At 34.6% G+C, this 14,005-nt stretch overlaps 1 protein-coding gene across 17 annotated transcripts; it reads left to right on the plus strand.

The window, feature by feature from the left end:
- Nucleotides 1-4,125: 4,125 nt before the first annotated feature.
- On the plus strand, nucleotides 4,126-12,891 carry LOC133332270 (troponin T, skeletal muscle). 17 transcript variants are annotated; one of them, XM_061540657.1, is made up of 9 exons: nucleotides 4,126-4,277; nucleotides 6,174-6,221; nucleotides 7,060-7,101; nucleotides 8,135-8,158; nucleotides 10,088-10,460; nucleotides 10,938-11,156; nucleotides 11,232-11,405; nucleotides 11,549-11,627; nucleotides 12,413-12,891. In XM_061540657.1, exons 2-9 carry the CDS (start codon nucleotides 6,199-6,201, stop codon nucleotides 12,676-12,678), a joined length of 1,200 nt encoding a protein of 399 aa, XP_061396641.1. In that variant the 5' UTR covers nucleotides 4,126-4,277; nucleotides 6,174-6,198; the 3' UTR covers nucleotides 12,679-12,891. The 17 variants fall into 17 exon arrangements, with proteins under 17 accessions (XP_061396641.1, XP_061396645.1, XP_061396644.1 ...); XM_061540661.1 differs by having other exon boundaries at nucleotides 10,088-10,457; XM_061540660.1 differs by having other exon boundaries at nucleotides 7,063-7,101.
- The last annotated feature ends 1,114 nt before the right edge of the window (nucleotides 12,892-14,005 follow it).

The raw sequence follows: 14,005 nt of genomic DNA on the forward strand, positions 1-14,005 counted from the left end.
ATTTGAGCCACAAATAAAAATGGAAAAAAGAAAACATTTAAAATAAAAAGGTTCGATTGGATGGCATATTCATATTTAGCAAATGTGATTTTTGTAAAGTCTGCAACCACCAAGTCCCAAAATTACTTCTGTTGTATTTCACCTTGAAGGGATCGGTGCATAAAAATGCAAGATATCTGAGTCCCAGAACACCGAACACGTTAATAGAAATAATTGGAAAATACATACAGTAACATAAGTCTATGGTTGAAGAAGTGAAACGCGCTGTATTCTTTTCGGTTTCTGTGGATGAAACTACGGATATTTCCGGAAAAGAGCAGCTATCAATTCGATTTTTCGACAAGATATACGATAAAGTGAAAGAATTTTACCTTTGCTAAGTGGGAGTAGAACAACTAACAGGAAAAAAAGTACCGACCATCATAATAAAGACAATAATCAGGTTGGGTTTGGATCCAACATTTTTGAGAGGTCTAGGATATGACGGCACGTCTAACATGTCAGACATTTATAATGGGGTGCAGGCCAATATTACATCAAAATTCCCTTCTACAGAAGGTATTCATTGTTCCTCCCACATTTTAAATTTAAGTTTAAATGCATCTTCAAAGATTCGAGAAATTCGAAGAATATTTTCTACAATTTCTACTTTATGAAGAATATTTCGAGACGCAAATAAATATTTCAAACGAAATATTATTATATCGTGAAATACGATTTATATCGTGAAATACGACAATCATGCCGCTAATTGCGTACACTATTTAACGAATCTTTAGAAGAGATCATATAATCGTTGGAAAAAATAGGGAACAGTGTTAAAATTTAATTTGGATTTATATCTAATAAAAACGTAATGGATCTTAGATCAAATAATTCTTATTACATTCAGCTGTCTCATATTTTTTGAAGAACTAATCGAACAAATTTGACAAGCAGATTTCTGGAACATACCAAAAATGTCATATAAATAGAAATCATACAATTTTATGAAAATGATTTTGAAATTGAAAAGAAAAAGAGCCCTGGCCTCTAATACACTTGATGCGATTGTAGTGTGGGAATATGAATATAAATTATTGTATTTAGTTTAAATACATTTTCCGTCTGAAACTTGGGCCAATAATGTCTACCCTGAAACTTGGGCCAATAATAATCAATGAGAACCAAAAATACCAAATTACAGTCAATTCGGTAGAAATAAATTGTGCCCAAAATCCCTAGAATGCCGAATACTGGAGGTACCGTTATTTGGAGGATACACCAAAACGTTGACCGATATATGCCATTTGTAATACCAAATATCTGTGCAAAATTTGAGAGCTCTATCTTAAATATTGGGATCTCTATTGTGATTTCAACAGACGGGCAGACCGACAGACGAGATGCGTAAATCGATATAGAGTTTTCTCATCAAGAATATATGTATATACTTTATGAGATCTTCGGTGAATATTTCAAGGTGTTGTTTAAATGTTTAAATAACTCCTAAAAAATCTAAGGGTATTATTGATTAGAAATATTTAAAATATATTCAAAGAAACCATGACTTTTGTCGGAGTATTACAAAAAATATGAAATGGTTGTGCATATATTCATATGCATTTTAAGTACATGTTATTGGTTTTGTTTTTCTTTTCTCGATAATTAAGAATATAACATTGAATGAACTCAAGAACTCCTTATAGATAAGTAGTTTTCCAACATTAGCCATGCAGAACTTGTAGAAAATAAACAGTATTGAAAATCGATTAGCACCATTGAGTTTTTCAAAGTACACCGATATATTTGTGTAAGGACTGTAATTTTATGGTTTTTTATTTATGATTTATTGTTTGATTCAAAATTAATAATTAACGTATTTACTTTTTAAAATTAAAAATCTTGGTACAGCTTGAAAATAAAAAATCGAGCTGTTTTGTACCGAGATTTTTAATTTTAAAAAGAAAGTACCTTAATTATTAATTTTGAATTAAACAATAATACTGTTTAATTAAACAGAATTAACCATCAATACTGTTTATTTTCTACAAGTTCTGCAAGGAAAATGTTGGAAAACTAAATATCTAGAAAGAGTTCTTGAGTTCATTTAATGTTATATTCTTTATAAATTTAAATTTATTTTCCGGAGTATTGAAAACGGAATAGAAAATGTAAAGCAATGTTATTCACAAAAGCTTCATGAAATTCTGTATTATTTTTTTCGTTTGTTGTATTTTTCCTTAAATTTGTCAGTACTCTTTGATCATGTTTACAATTAATTTTGTAATAGAATTAAATAATTTTTGGCATTCTCCATAAAAACCGATTACAAAATATCAAAAACAAAAATGAATTCTCTATTCCTATTTTAAGAACGCATTTCTTTATTATAGATTTGTTAATACTGAATACGAATATTTATAAAAGCCAAGAAATATTTTGTTTACATACATACAGACATATCTATACAAAGGAGACGAACAAATAATTCGGGCAAAAATAAAAGAAACAGCAACAAAATATAATGAAATGATATAAATATCAAGAATATATATATATATGTATGTATATAAATGTTTATGAAACATCTGAAGCAAATAGACGGTCAAATCGACCGACATACATACGTGTGTGTTTTGGTTGCTAAAAATATGTGTACTCTCTCGATGTGCTCCTGTATGTGATCTCTAATACCCACACACATGCAACACCATTCATGTATGCATGTATGCGTTATGTACAGGGGCAAACTTACATATTTAATATGAAAACAATGTGTAGAACAAAAATAAATCCAGAGAATAAACACTGACCCCCCACCCGTCGCACTCCGTTCCCCGTATTTTGATGACCCTACTGCAGGAGTTGATTGCGCTGGCGTTCAATGGTGTGGGTGGAAATGGAATTTTTATAAAAAAAAGAAAATAATGAGGGTGGGGGTGAAGTCAGATATTGGTTTAGTTCAAAAACTTGGAAAAAGGTTCATCAGTTCTCCCCCTTCCACCATATTTACCTATATTGCCCATTTACAAACGTCTGTTTGTAAGACGGAAAGGAAGTCAATAAATGCATGCAATTTTTTTTGTTGGCCCAGTGCCCATTGATAAATATTTGTTTGGCATGTTTGTTGGTAAAGTGTTGTTGTTATTAATGTAATTATGTACGTATGAGTGTACATGCGTAGGAACGATCACAAATTGAAGGTGGTTGTAGAAAGTATGAGGCAACAATGGGCTCCCCATTCGTGACAATGATCGCCAACGTCATTACACCAAGTGGGTAGAATTTTGTTAAACAAAAGTCCATTTAAATGTGTCTATATTCCAAAATATAGAGAATGGAATGTGTGAAGGTGTTGGTAGATATGGCGAGAATCCGATCGACAAATTGAGTTAATCGTGTTAAACGATACTTGGCCATATTTGAAATGGACAACAACAACAAATTGGGGGGAAAACATAAGGAATTCACATCAATATTGAATGTTATAGGAAAAAAAGCACCGGGAAGAGAAAGGGGGAAATCTGGCCAATTCATTCTCTCACTCTCAACCACCCACGATCGTTATGCCCCACACTACCAATGAAAATATTCTAAACAGTTCAGGTATAGATTATGAATATATAAATAAATATGCATGGATTTATACACTGATACACACATACACTCATCTGCACACAGTCTCTACTTCTGTGTGTATGTGGGTGTGTAAGTTTCTATTTCAAAAATATGCTATGAGTTTTAATAACGAAATGTTTATGATAGAATGACCAATTTATCACATACACACACACAAACTCGTCTACAAATATATCAACATACACGATCAGTTTAGAACGCAAGCCAAGTGATTGTGGCCCCCTCCTCCACACCTCCGTACCATTCATTGGTTTATATCTCTTTTCACCTTGCATTCTTTCTCCTTGTCTGGCACAGAAGCATAAAGGAGCACGCAAAGCATAACGTCAGACAACGGCTCTCCCTAGGATGCCTGAGATACGACAACCCCCGAACAGCATTTGCACACAAACACTCTCCGATAAACACGTACATATGTATACACAGCCGCACGAATATAAGGTGCAAGAGCATGCAGCCACTATTCGGTGGAAAATACTCAATTGCCAGTGTAGTGGTGATGAAAAACTGAACATTCTATTTCCCAAAAAAATCTTTAACATAGCGTGTTGTTTCTTGATAGATCGTCAGTCTGTTTAGTCGAACCGCAGCATTCGCTCCAACGACGTCAGCTGCTCGGACAACAGTAGAGAGTTTAATTTGTTTCTTTTCCCGAAGTAAGTTCTGCCACAAATACAAATTATAAAAAAATAAATAATTTAATAAAAATATGAAAAAGACTTTATGAAAAAATATGAAAGTGATAATCCTTTAATGAAAACCAACCAACAAATTTAAATTTCAATAACAAAGCAAATGTAGTGCAACTTGATGAGGAACTTTTAAATGCAACTTTATGTGCCAATCAAAACGAGTTATATAACATTGGAATATCTCTGTATCTAAGAAAATACGGTGAATAAACGGCAACCCAGAGAAAGTATTTCGAAATCCAAACAGTAATTAAGTGAAATTAAGTTGAAAATTTAATTGTGTTAAATTTATTGGCCATCCTGTACCATTTTCGAAGACCAGATTCTTTTTTTGCAAGTTCTAAAAATAGGACATTCTTTAGAACTTGCAACCTCAAAGTGTTACATGATATATTTGTTGCCCAGTGCTCTCGGCTGGTGGCGAATTTTGCTTCCTATCCCACAAGCAAATGAAAACAAGAAAAAAATGAAAACAGATACAAATGAGAAAGAAAAATGTTGAATTGTCCCCGTGGCCCTTGCAAATGAAAATGAAAAACCTGTTGCCTGGGATATGAAAAATTAAAATAAGAAGAATATGTATTTGAAGTGTGCATGTGGAATAGTGTGAAAAGCTGGGATTAATAAATGCGAAGCTCAAAAATTCGATCAATATTTTGAAATAATTATGGATTTATGGAGTATTATGTAAATAGTAAAAGTATAAAACTATACTTCGCTAATGCAACATACAAATATACACTAACACATGCACACATAGAAAAGCACACATACACACACATTTTGAAGAGAAATGTTGAAATAATTGTAGATAGGAGTTGTGTGGCCACCACCCTCGCTTAATATTATAATTCAAAATACATTTCTATCACCTGTACACATACACACCCAAAGCTAGTGAAATAATATTTTAGTCTCCTCTCGATTTTTTCATGCCAAGGTAAAAAGTCTCATCTCCTCCTTGTTTGTCGAAAGAGACTAAAACGCTCTCATGGAAATTCAATACGATCTATTTTTAAAAATATATATTGATTCAATAGCCATCTGTGTGGTAATGGCCACTTTCTCTCCTTCACTCTCTCCAACACACAGGCACACACTCAACCAATCCCACACACACACACACACACTCTTTTACACATATTGTATATATATATACCAGTGTGAGGTGCCTAGATACAGATCTAGTATATATACTACAGAATGATATGAGCAAATATGAACGTACTCATGGATACATATATTTTCCCGTTTCGTTCTGAAATTATGACATACACAAATACATTTGAGACGTTAATACTCCCTGATATATAAATATATTAAACTGGCAATATATATACATGTGTATGTTTCGTTCATATCTAGATTTCATATACACACATACATATCTGCATTCTGTTTTTATGTATGTTTTAGGTACATACACTATACACTTAACACACTATTTTTAGAATATGTCTGATGCGTAATCTCTCTGAAAATTGTTTACGTTTAGTGTCTGGTAAAAATCATGTGTATTATCGTTGATTTTGATCTCGATAGTCTTCACAAAAACGATTTCAATGATATTATGAAAACGTGATGCTGATTGCTATATTCTCTCGAAATTATTGATTTGCGATCAATATAAGACTTTTGACACTTGCTACCTGGTACATAATCCTTAATCTGGGATAGTGACATTGGCTTTGCGTATTAACTCTATTTGTTTACACGAGTTCACTTAGCATTACTTTTTTTAATATTTACATATTAATTTCTCTTTTGCCCTCAAATAAAAATTTAAATATAAAACATATCTCATTATTTAAATCAAAAACAAAACATTTGTTAATGTAACGTTTTTTGTTTGTTTTTCAGGTTTTTTTAATCCCTAACCATAACCATGTCCGACGATGAGGAGTACACGTAAGTATTAACTTCAAATCATAAAAACAAATACGAATTCAATTCAATTCAATTCGAATACAAACAAAGACCTAAAGGATCAACATAACGAAGTATTGCCCAATACAGCTCAAATGATATTTACTAAGGATATAGTTCAAAAAGTATAAATAATTGAACAATTCAGAGTTCGTTGCGTTTCATGCGAGGGCATTACTTCGTTAAATTGACTTCCAATAAACTCAGTTATTTAAACTCAAATATATATATATATATATATATATGAATCAAGACAACAATGTCCAGACATTGAAGACAAACAATCAAGCAAACAAATTCATAACTCCTTTAATACAATCACAACAAATTGATATTTCATTGCACACTTTGTGTATTGTATAAAAAATGTAAAGAAATTCCTCATTTGTTTGTTCAACATTTGTAGATTAGATGTAATTTTTTGTACACTTACTTTTGTATATATGTTCGCATTTAATGCGAAAAGAACGCACAAGAATCAAAGTCAGCAAGGATAAAGAATGAGAAGAATAAGAAGAAGTCTTTGTGTAGATTTATTGTTTGTTGTCTTATTTCTCGTTTCGTTATTTAAAGTCATTCTGTTTTCTTTTTCATACGTTTTCCCCTCCATGCCATTACACCTGTCTGCTACCCGATCTCTATCCTGATCTGTACACATATATCGTATATATACAAACAACACACACACACACTGATGAATACCTGAATATCTGTATCCAAATGCCCGCCCATACCATGGTTTGTTCGTTATCGGTTCCCACATGTGTTAATGTTTTGTGTGAAAATGTTTCCCGCAATGAAAACATTTGTTTACCCAAAGCAGTTCCGAAGAGGAGGAGGAGGTTGTCGAGGAGGTCAAAGAGTAAGTACACAGCCATGATTGGAAACTCTATTGCATTAACATTCCCCCACTATATATAACATTGTTACAAATCAAAAAATACTATTCAAAATTCGCCCAAATTTCAAATAAGAATACAACTTGTATTCTCTGTCTCTCTCTTTCTATCTTTGAATTTGTTTATAATTGGCCGATATCAAATGAAATCACTATTATTCCCCAACTCCACTGTATACTCTCCATTGGTGTTCTATTGAAAAAAAATAATAAAAAAAGGAAAATGAACTGAAATAACTTTCATCCTGGCTTTACTGACTTAACGTTGTCGTCTACCTTTGCCAAAAACATGAAAACAAATTTTATTTTACCTTCATTTCTTTATCTAATTTCAGGAAGTAAGTTATTGAAATTCTGAATTCAAAGCATTTTCGTTACTTTGGCCGTTACTTTGAACAATAATTGAAAACGAAATGATTTCATCTCATATATCTTTGAAGATCTAAGCAAAAATTTCATATAAATTAAACAGAAGAAAATTGACATACATATTAATATCGAAACAATCTGTCGTTCCAAATCATTTGTATAAATCTCATTTAAGGTTTAACTCGTTTTTCCAATTGCTTTGTGCACAATGATTTTTTGCTTAGATTCGTTCATGTTCTTTTATTTCTATTTTTGAAGATGGACCTTATTTTTAATGTTTGATTTCCTTCTTTTCTTTTTTCTTTCCTATTTCAATGACAAAAAAAAAAAAACACTTTTTGTTGTAAATGTTGTTTTTGTTTCCTGTTTTGTTTGAAACGAAACGTATCCAATTGTAACGAATCGAACATTTTGTCGATACATTTCTATTTTTTGTGCTCGCAATCATCATCACGACTGGCGGCCACATCCTCACATATGCTAAACTATTACAAATAAACCAACCAACACAAAAAAAAAAAATATTTTTGGTTCGTTGCTATCTGTCTATACAAATAAACAACACTCTAAACAAATCAAATCAAATATCATCATTACAAAACTGTTAAATATTCGATTGCGTGTACAGAAAACCACCTCAGACACCAGCCGAGTAAGTGATTTGTTTTAAGCATTGTTGTCGTATTATGTGAAACAGAAGAATAATCACAAATGTGTCATAGTTGTAGTTGTTGTTGTTGCTATTGTGCATATCGTAATTATGTTGCCTGTTAACTAATTGCGAGCCTAGAGTAAATAACCTCGAAATCTCCCAAATTGTCTCCATAGTAACTACTCCCCTGCCCAAACCATATGTGTTCCACTTTTCGGTCCCAAAGCTCGACAGCACAAACACGCAAAAAAATTCCAAAAACTATATATAATTTTGGTTTTATTTTTTCCTTTCCATCCAGGACATAACAATTCGAGTAGCGTGTTTGTGTGGCTATCCTAAGAAAACAGTGCTTAGTTATTTATTTTTCGACCTATCAAAATTAAAGCAAAAATACATGTCATTTTTTTGAAATCGTTTTTTTTTTTGTTGTAGTTATCACCCACTTGTCAACCCATAACAAAACTAGATGTTAAATATTTGGCCACAACACACTCTCATACATTTTCATTCGTAATAAATTGTTCTACTTTTACCATCGGCAGCACCACGACCACACACACACTTTGCTTTTTGCGTGCACATTACAATAAAAACAATAGCAATACAATAAAAGCAATAATAACAATAATAATCGTCAATGTAACGAACAAACGAACAAGTAAATAAAACTGTAATCATGGACATGTTGAGTATGTGTGTGTGTATGTCTAGCATCCATTCATATGATTTACGTACATTGTATGCTAACATCTTACGTTCTAGTATGACGTATACTTAATATCTGTTCTTCATAATAAAATCACTGATACGAACGGGGTCACGTAGTGAGTAAGCCATCAGTTATTATTCGAGAAACACACACACCTACACCCTTGGTAATCCACATTACATGGGCTTTTTCTTTTTAACCAAATCTTCATACATTAGGGTGTAGGGTGTAACTACTTGTAGACTGCGGTACCATTCAGTTTAATACGAATAAAATAAGTCCTCTATGTTTTATGTAATAATTATTCTCTTTTTCTGCACACTTGTTAGTGAGTGTGTACGTGCACACACTTTTATATATGCATGTTTCGCTGGGTGTTTGAGTTAAGAAGGGAGTTATGACATCAACAGGCTGTCAACATCTGTTTACGCTCTGACACTTATTGAATTTCAATACAATTTATGATTCCAATATCCAAGTCAATGGTACGAAATTAATTGAATACTTGAGTGTCAGTCGGGTTCTATCACTTGGAGGTGGTCTCACACATCGCCACTTTTACGACTGATAAAGTGTTGGCATTTCGCGTGCCACTTACTTGGCTAATGATGTGACAAGAAAGTGCTGCTTCAAATTAATTCTCAAAGTGTAAGAGCCGCTTGAGTCATCCAGATGCTAGACATTCCATTACCCATACACCCCCCTACCCCCACAATTATTCTGCAGTCGTTATTAATTTGCTTTTGTATTGTAAAAATGAGGTGCATTTTGTTTTTGCCTCTTACGACGTCAATCGACGTTAGAATGAACTATTGGAACACTGTTCCGTGTTTTGTGTGAACGTGTGTGCTCGATATGTTGTAAATATGTAATTATGTGTTGTATTGTGTAGCCATAATATGTTTTGTCAAAAAAAAAAAAAAAAAAAAACAAAAATGTAGTGTAGTGTTACTCATGTATGTATGTTTGTGGTTTTTGGAATTGCATTGTTTTGTTTTTTGTATCCAATACCCAGAAAATACCTCAAAGGAAATTTGTATTTTATACGCATACATACATACTCGTACATACGTACATACATGCATACATATGTATACTACTTACATAATATACCTACATATATATAATTTTTTGTGACCAGCTTTGATTCGCAAGATATTTTGGCCTGCAGAAAAACTAATATTTTGCTTTCTCTACTCCCCATTTTTGCTGAACAGAGGAGAGGGTGATCCAGAGTTCATCAAACGCCAGGACCAAAAGCGTTCCGACCTCGATGAACAATTGAAGGAATACATCACCGAATGGCGCAAACAGAGAGCCAAGGAAGAAGATGAGTTGAAGAAACTCAAGGAGAAGCAGGCCAAGCGCAAGATCTCTCGCGCCGAGGAAGAGCAAAAGATGGCCCAACGCAAGAAGGAAGAGGAAGAACGCCGCGTTCGCGAGGTTGAAGAAAAGAAACAACGCGAAATCGAAGAGAAGCGTCAACGCCTCGAGGAAGCCGAGAAGAAGCGTCAAGCCATGCTCCAAGCCATGAAGGACAAGGACAAGAAGGGTCCCAACTTCACCATCGCCAAGAAGGACACAGGCGTGGTAATTATTTCAATCTACTGCATTGCTCTGTACTTATGTGGCTTTCTTTTCTCTCTTTTAATATTTTTTCTTCCTCAACTTTGCCACTCCCTGTCGGTCCCAACAAACCAACTATTCTGTAAAATATTTAAATTACTGTTCTACCCAACTACCAACCTACCTACCTAAATACCTGCCTACTACCCTACGCATTTGCCTACAATATTTTGTATTCTACACCAAAAACATTTCTAAACACATGTTACTCTTTATTTTTTCTCTTTCTCCACCACTGTACCACACACACACACACACACTTATGCATATGTTTCACACACATATGTTTCGTGTATCTGTCTGTCTGTCGGTCTGTCTTCACTGTTCAAATGTCCTATTGTTTATGTTTGTCTGTATGTCTATCTGTCCGTCTGTTTGAATATGCGCACGTGTGTGTGTATGATTGTGTGATCTGTATGAACTTGATGCCGATATATATAGTTGGGTCTCTCCTCCGCTGCCATGGAGCGTAACAAGACTAAGGAACAACTCGAGGAAGAGAAGAAGATCTCCCTGTCGTTCCGTATCAAGCCTCTTGCCATCGAAGGCTTGAGCGAGGACAAATTGCGCGAGAAGGCCCAAGAATTGTGGGAACTCATCGTCAAATTGGAAACTGAGAAGTATGACTTGGAAGAAAGGCAGAAGCGTCAGGACTACGATGTAAGTATAGCCTCATCGAGTGCCACTCACCATGCAATGTCGTAACCCATCGTCTTTTTTTCGTTTTCCCTGTAGTTGAAAGAATTGAAGGAAAGACAGAAACAACAGCTCAGGCACAAAGCCTTGAAGAAGGGTCTCGACCCCGAAGCTTTGACTGGCAAATACCCGCCCAAGATTCAAGTCGCCTCCAAATACGAAAGACGTGTAGATACCCGCTCTTACGACGACAAGAAGAAGCTCTTCGAAGGTGTAAGTATAAATCCATTTGATTGCCTATTTTTGATTACCATAATTCTGTGATTCAATGCAATGGGTTCGAAATTGCGGACATCAATCCGTCGTCGTCGATGTCGATATAATATCAATGTAATCGTTTCTTTGCAATTTCAAAGGGTTACGATACGCTCTATAAGGAAACTTTAGAGAAAGTCTGGCAAGAAAGACAAGAGCGGTTCACACAACGATCAAAATGTAAGCTATAGCATATCTAGCGACTATGCTGGTGTATGTTGTGGAGTGATGTTCGTTTACATGTCCATATGTTGTGTTTTGTTTTACACTCGGAGCAGGTCCAATCAACATATTTCTGCTACTGCTCCGACTGTGTTCAAATGTGTTTTACTGTTAAATTAACCATCCAACGAATTCAAACCCAACAATCAAAGAAACATGATTCCGCACACTGTCCGAACACTCTGCCACTCGTTCAGAAATCACACCCCAACATGAATCTCCCGAAGTCGCAATGGAACCGGGAGGACTATTGCATCGATCACAACATAAATGTATACTCTAACTCTCTCTCCCCACAGCAACACTTAATACAGTTACACAACAATTACATGTATATCTCTCTCTCTCTCTCTTTTCTACTCTTGTCTATTTTTATGATGACGTTGATTTAACCTTTACATGTTAACTGTTCCCCATCTATCTGTCTATGTGTGTGTGTGCATCTTGTTGTCTCATATGCTAATAACCCTCATTAGGGCTGGGAAGAACTCGGCAAGGAGGTCAATGAAAAGATCTGGAACGAAAAGAAGGATCAATATGCCGGCCGTCAAAAGTGTATGTATTCAAGACTCTCTCTACTAATCGAATGGATACTCTATCTGTCTCTCTCTATCTGTCTCATACGCATTTGTTCTGACCAATTTTGATTTTTGTTGAAAATGCGTTTTCTGTGTTTTTTGTGAAACGTCCAATGTTCCACAAATAGAAATTTACTAATTGTTGTTTTATTTTTTCCAATTTAGCCAAATTGCCCAAGTGGTTCGGCGAAAGACCCGGCAAGAAGGCTGGCGAACCCGAAACACCCGAGGGCGAGGAAGATGCCAAGGCTGATGATGAAATCGCCGAGGAAGATGAAGAAGTCGAGGAGGAGGTTGTCGAAGAAGAGGAAGAAGAAGAGGAGGAGGAAGAAGAGGAGGAGGAAGAAGAAGAGGAGGAAGAAGAAGAGGAGGAGGAAGAAGAAGAAGAGGAAGAAGAAGAAGAAGAGGAGGAGGAAGAAGAGGAAGAATAAATTAATTTAACTACATTTAATAAAAATAAAAACCACCAAAACAATATAGTTATTATTAGCTTATTCTACCGCTATCTACCGATAACAGCCACAAAACCAAAGATTTTTTAATACCAACAATTTATAGAAAAAGAAAATAAAAAGTAATGAAAGAAAACACAAGAACATTTCTCCAAATAAACATGAAAACATATATCGTATGAAAACAAACAACAGCATCTTTTCATGATCACGATTCTATGTAAGGCGTTTTCAATCGCGCGCTCTCTCTCACTCACTCACGCTCTTTATCTCTCTCATTTACATTTGCAAAACAAGCACACACGCACACACACTCTCTCTCGTTTATATCTGAAATAAGAAATAAATCTGCCTATTTTTAGTATCGCACTACTCACCCAAGACTCATACGCACACATGAACACACACACTCTCTCTCTCGTTTCGTATTTGAATTATGTAAACTTTTATTTGTAATTTTAAATAAAAACAAATTTTTACTACGAACATCATTGAAAACTCAATCGAATACTCTGGATATTCCATTTTCCGAATGGTCCATACGAACAAGACCAGACCATCTGTTTACACCCACACACAAACGGCTCCCATTGACAAATACACTCTCGCTCTCGTTCGATCAATATTCCTACTTTGTTTAAGCTTGCTTTAGTTTCATAAAATGATGATTTTTTGCTTAATTTACAAAATTATTTCAATAAAAAGGAAAAGAAAACCGCCTTTGAAGTGCTGCCGACTCTTGAAAGCATAAATGTGTGCTGTGTGTGTGTTGCTAGTAGTAGGCGATGGGGGGTGTAAGAAAATTACAATATAACTACTTGGAAATTATCAGCCGACATAGGTGTCAGATATATCGATCATTCGTTGCAAGACCGGCACAAACCCAATAAAAATAGATTTTGCAATAGACTCACATACTTCAAGGAACAGAGGCACTGCTACAGCTTCTCAATCAGAGTGTGTAAGAGATATTCATCATTCATGAAGCTTTTACACACCGTGAAGTCGGATATACCGAACAATTCTGCAACATTAACTCAAAAATCACGATATTTTCATTTATGCCGGTCTTGCAACAAATGAACGATATGTAGTATACATCTATTTGTGTATACATTTGTGTATACATCTATTTGTGCGAGAACGTTATTTTGGTAAGTTTTTTCCAGATTAAAGTTCCTTCTTTGTCGGATTCGGATTTAACTTAGGTTTGTTCAAAAAACAGAATACTGTGCAAAGTTTGGAACAAATCAGTTATTCCATTGGGTTCACAAAATATTAAAAAAAATTGACAATTTATGGGGAA

The sequence above is a fragment of the Musca vetustissima genome, unplaced genomic scaffold (assembly GCF_032173495.1).
Source record: "Musca vetustissima isolate MV318-11 ecotype Yass unplaced genomic scaffold, APGP_CSIRO_Mvet_v1 utg25509, whole genome shotgun sequence".
Lineage (NCBI taxonomy): Eukaryota > Metazoa > Arthropoda > Insecta > Diptera > Muscidae > Musca > Musca vetustissima.

Bases quoted from the DNA above. Each gene is read 5' to 3' on its own strand.
- LOC133332270 (XM_061540657.1), top strand. From the start codon at position 6,199: ATGTCCGACGATGAGGAGTACAC. The intron at 8,159-10,087 runs GTAAGTGATTTG...TTTGCTGAACAG, and splicing joins CCACCTCAGACACCAGCCGA to AGGAGAGGGTGATCCAGAGT. The intron at 10,461-10,937 runs GTAATTATTTCA...CGATATATATAG, and splicing joins CCAAGAAGGACACAGGCGTG to TTGGGTCTCTCCTCCGCTGC.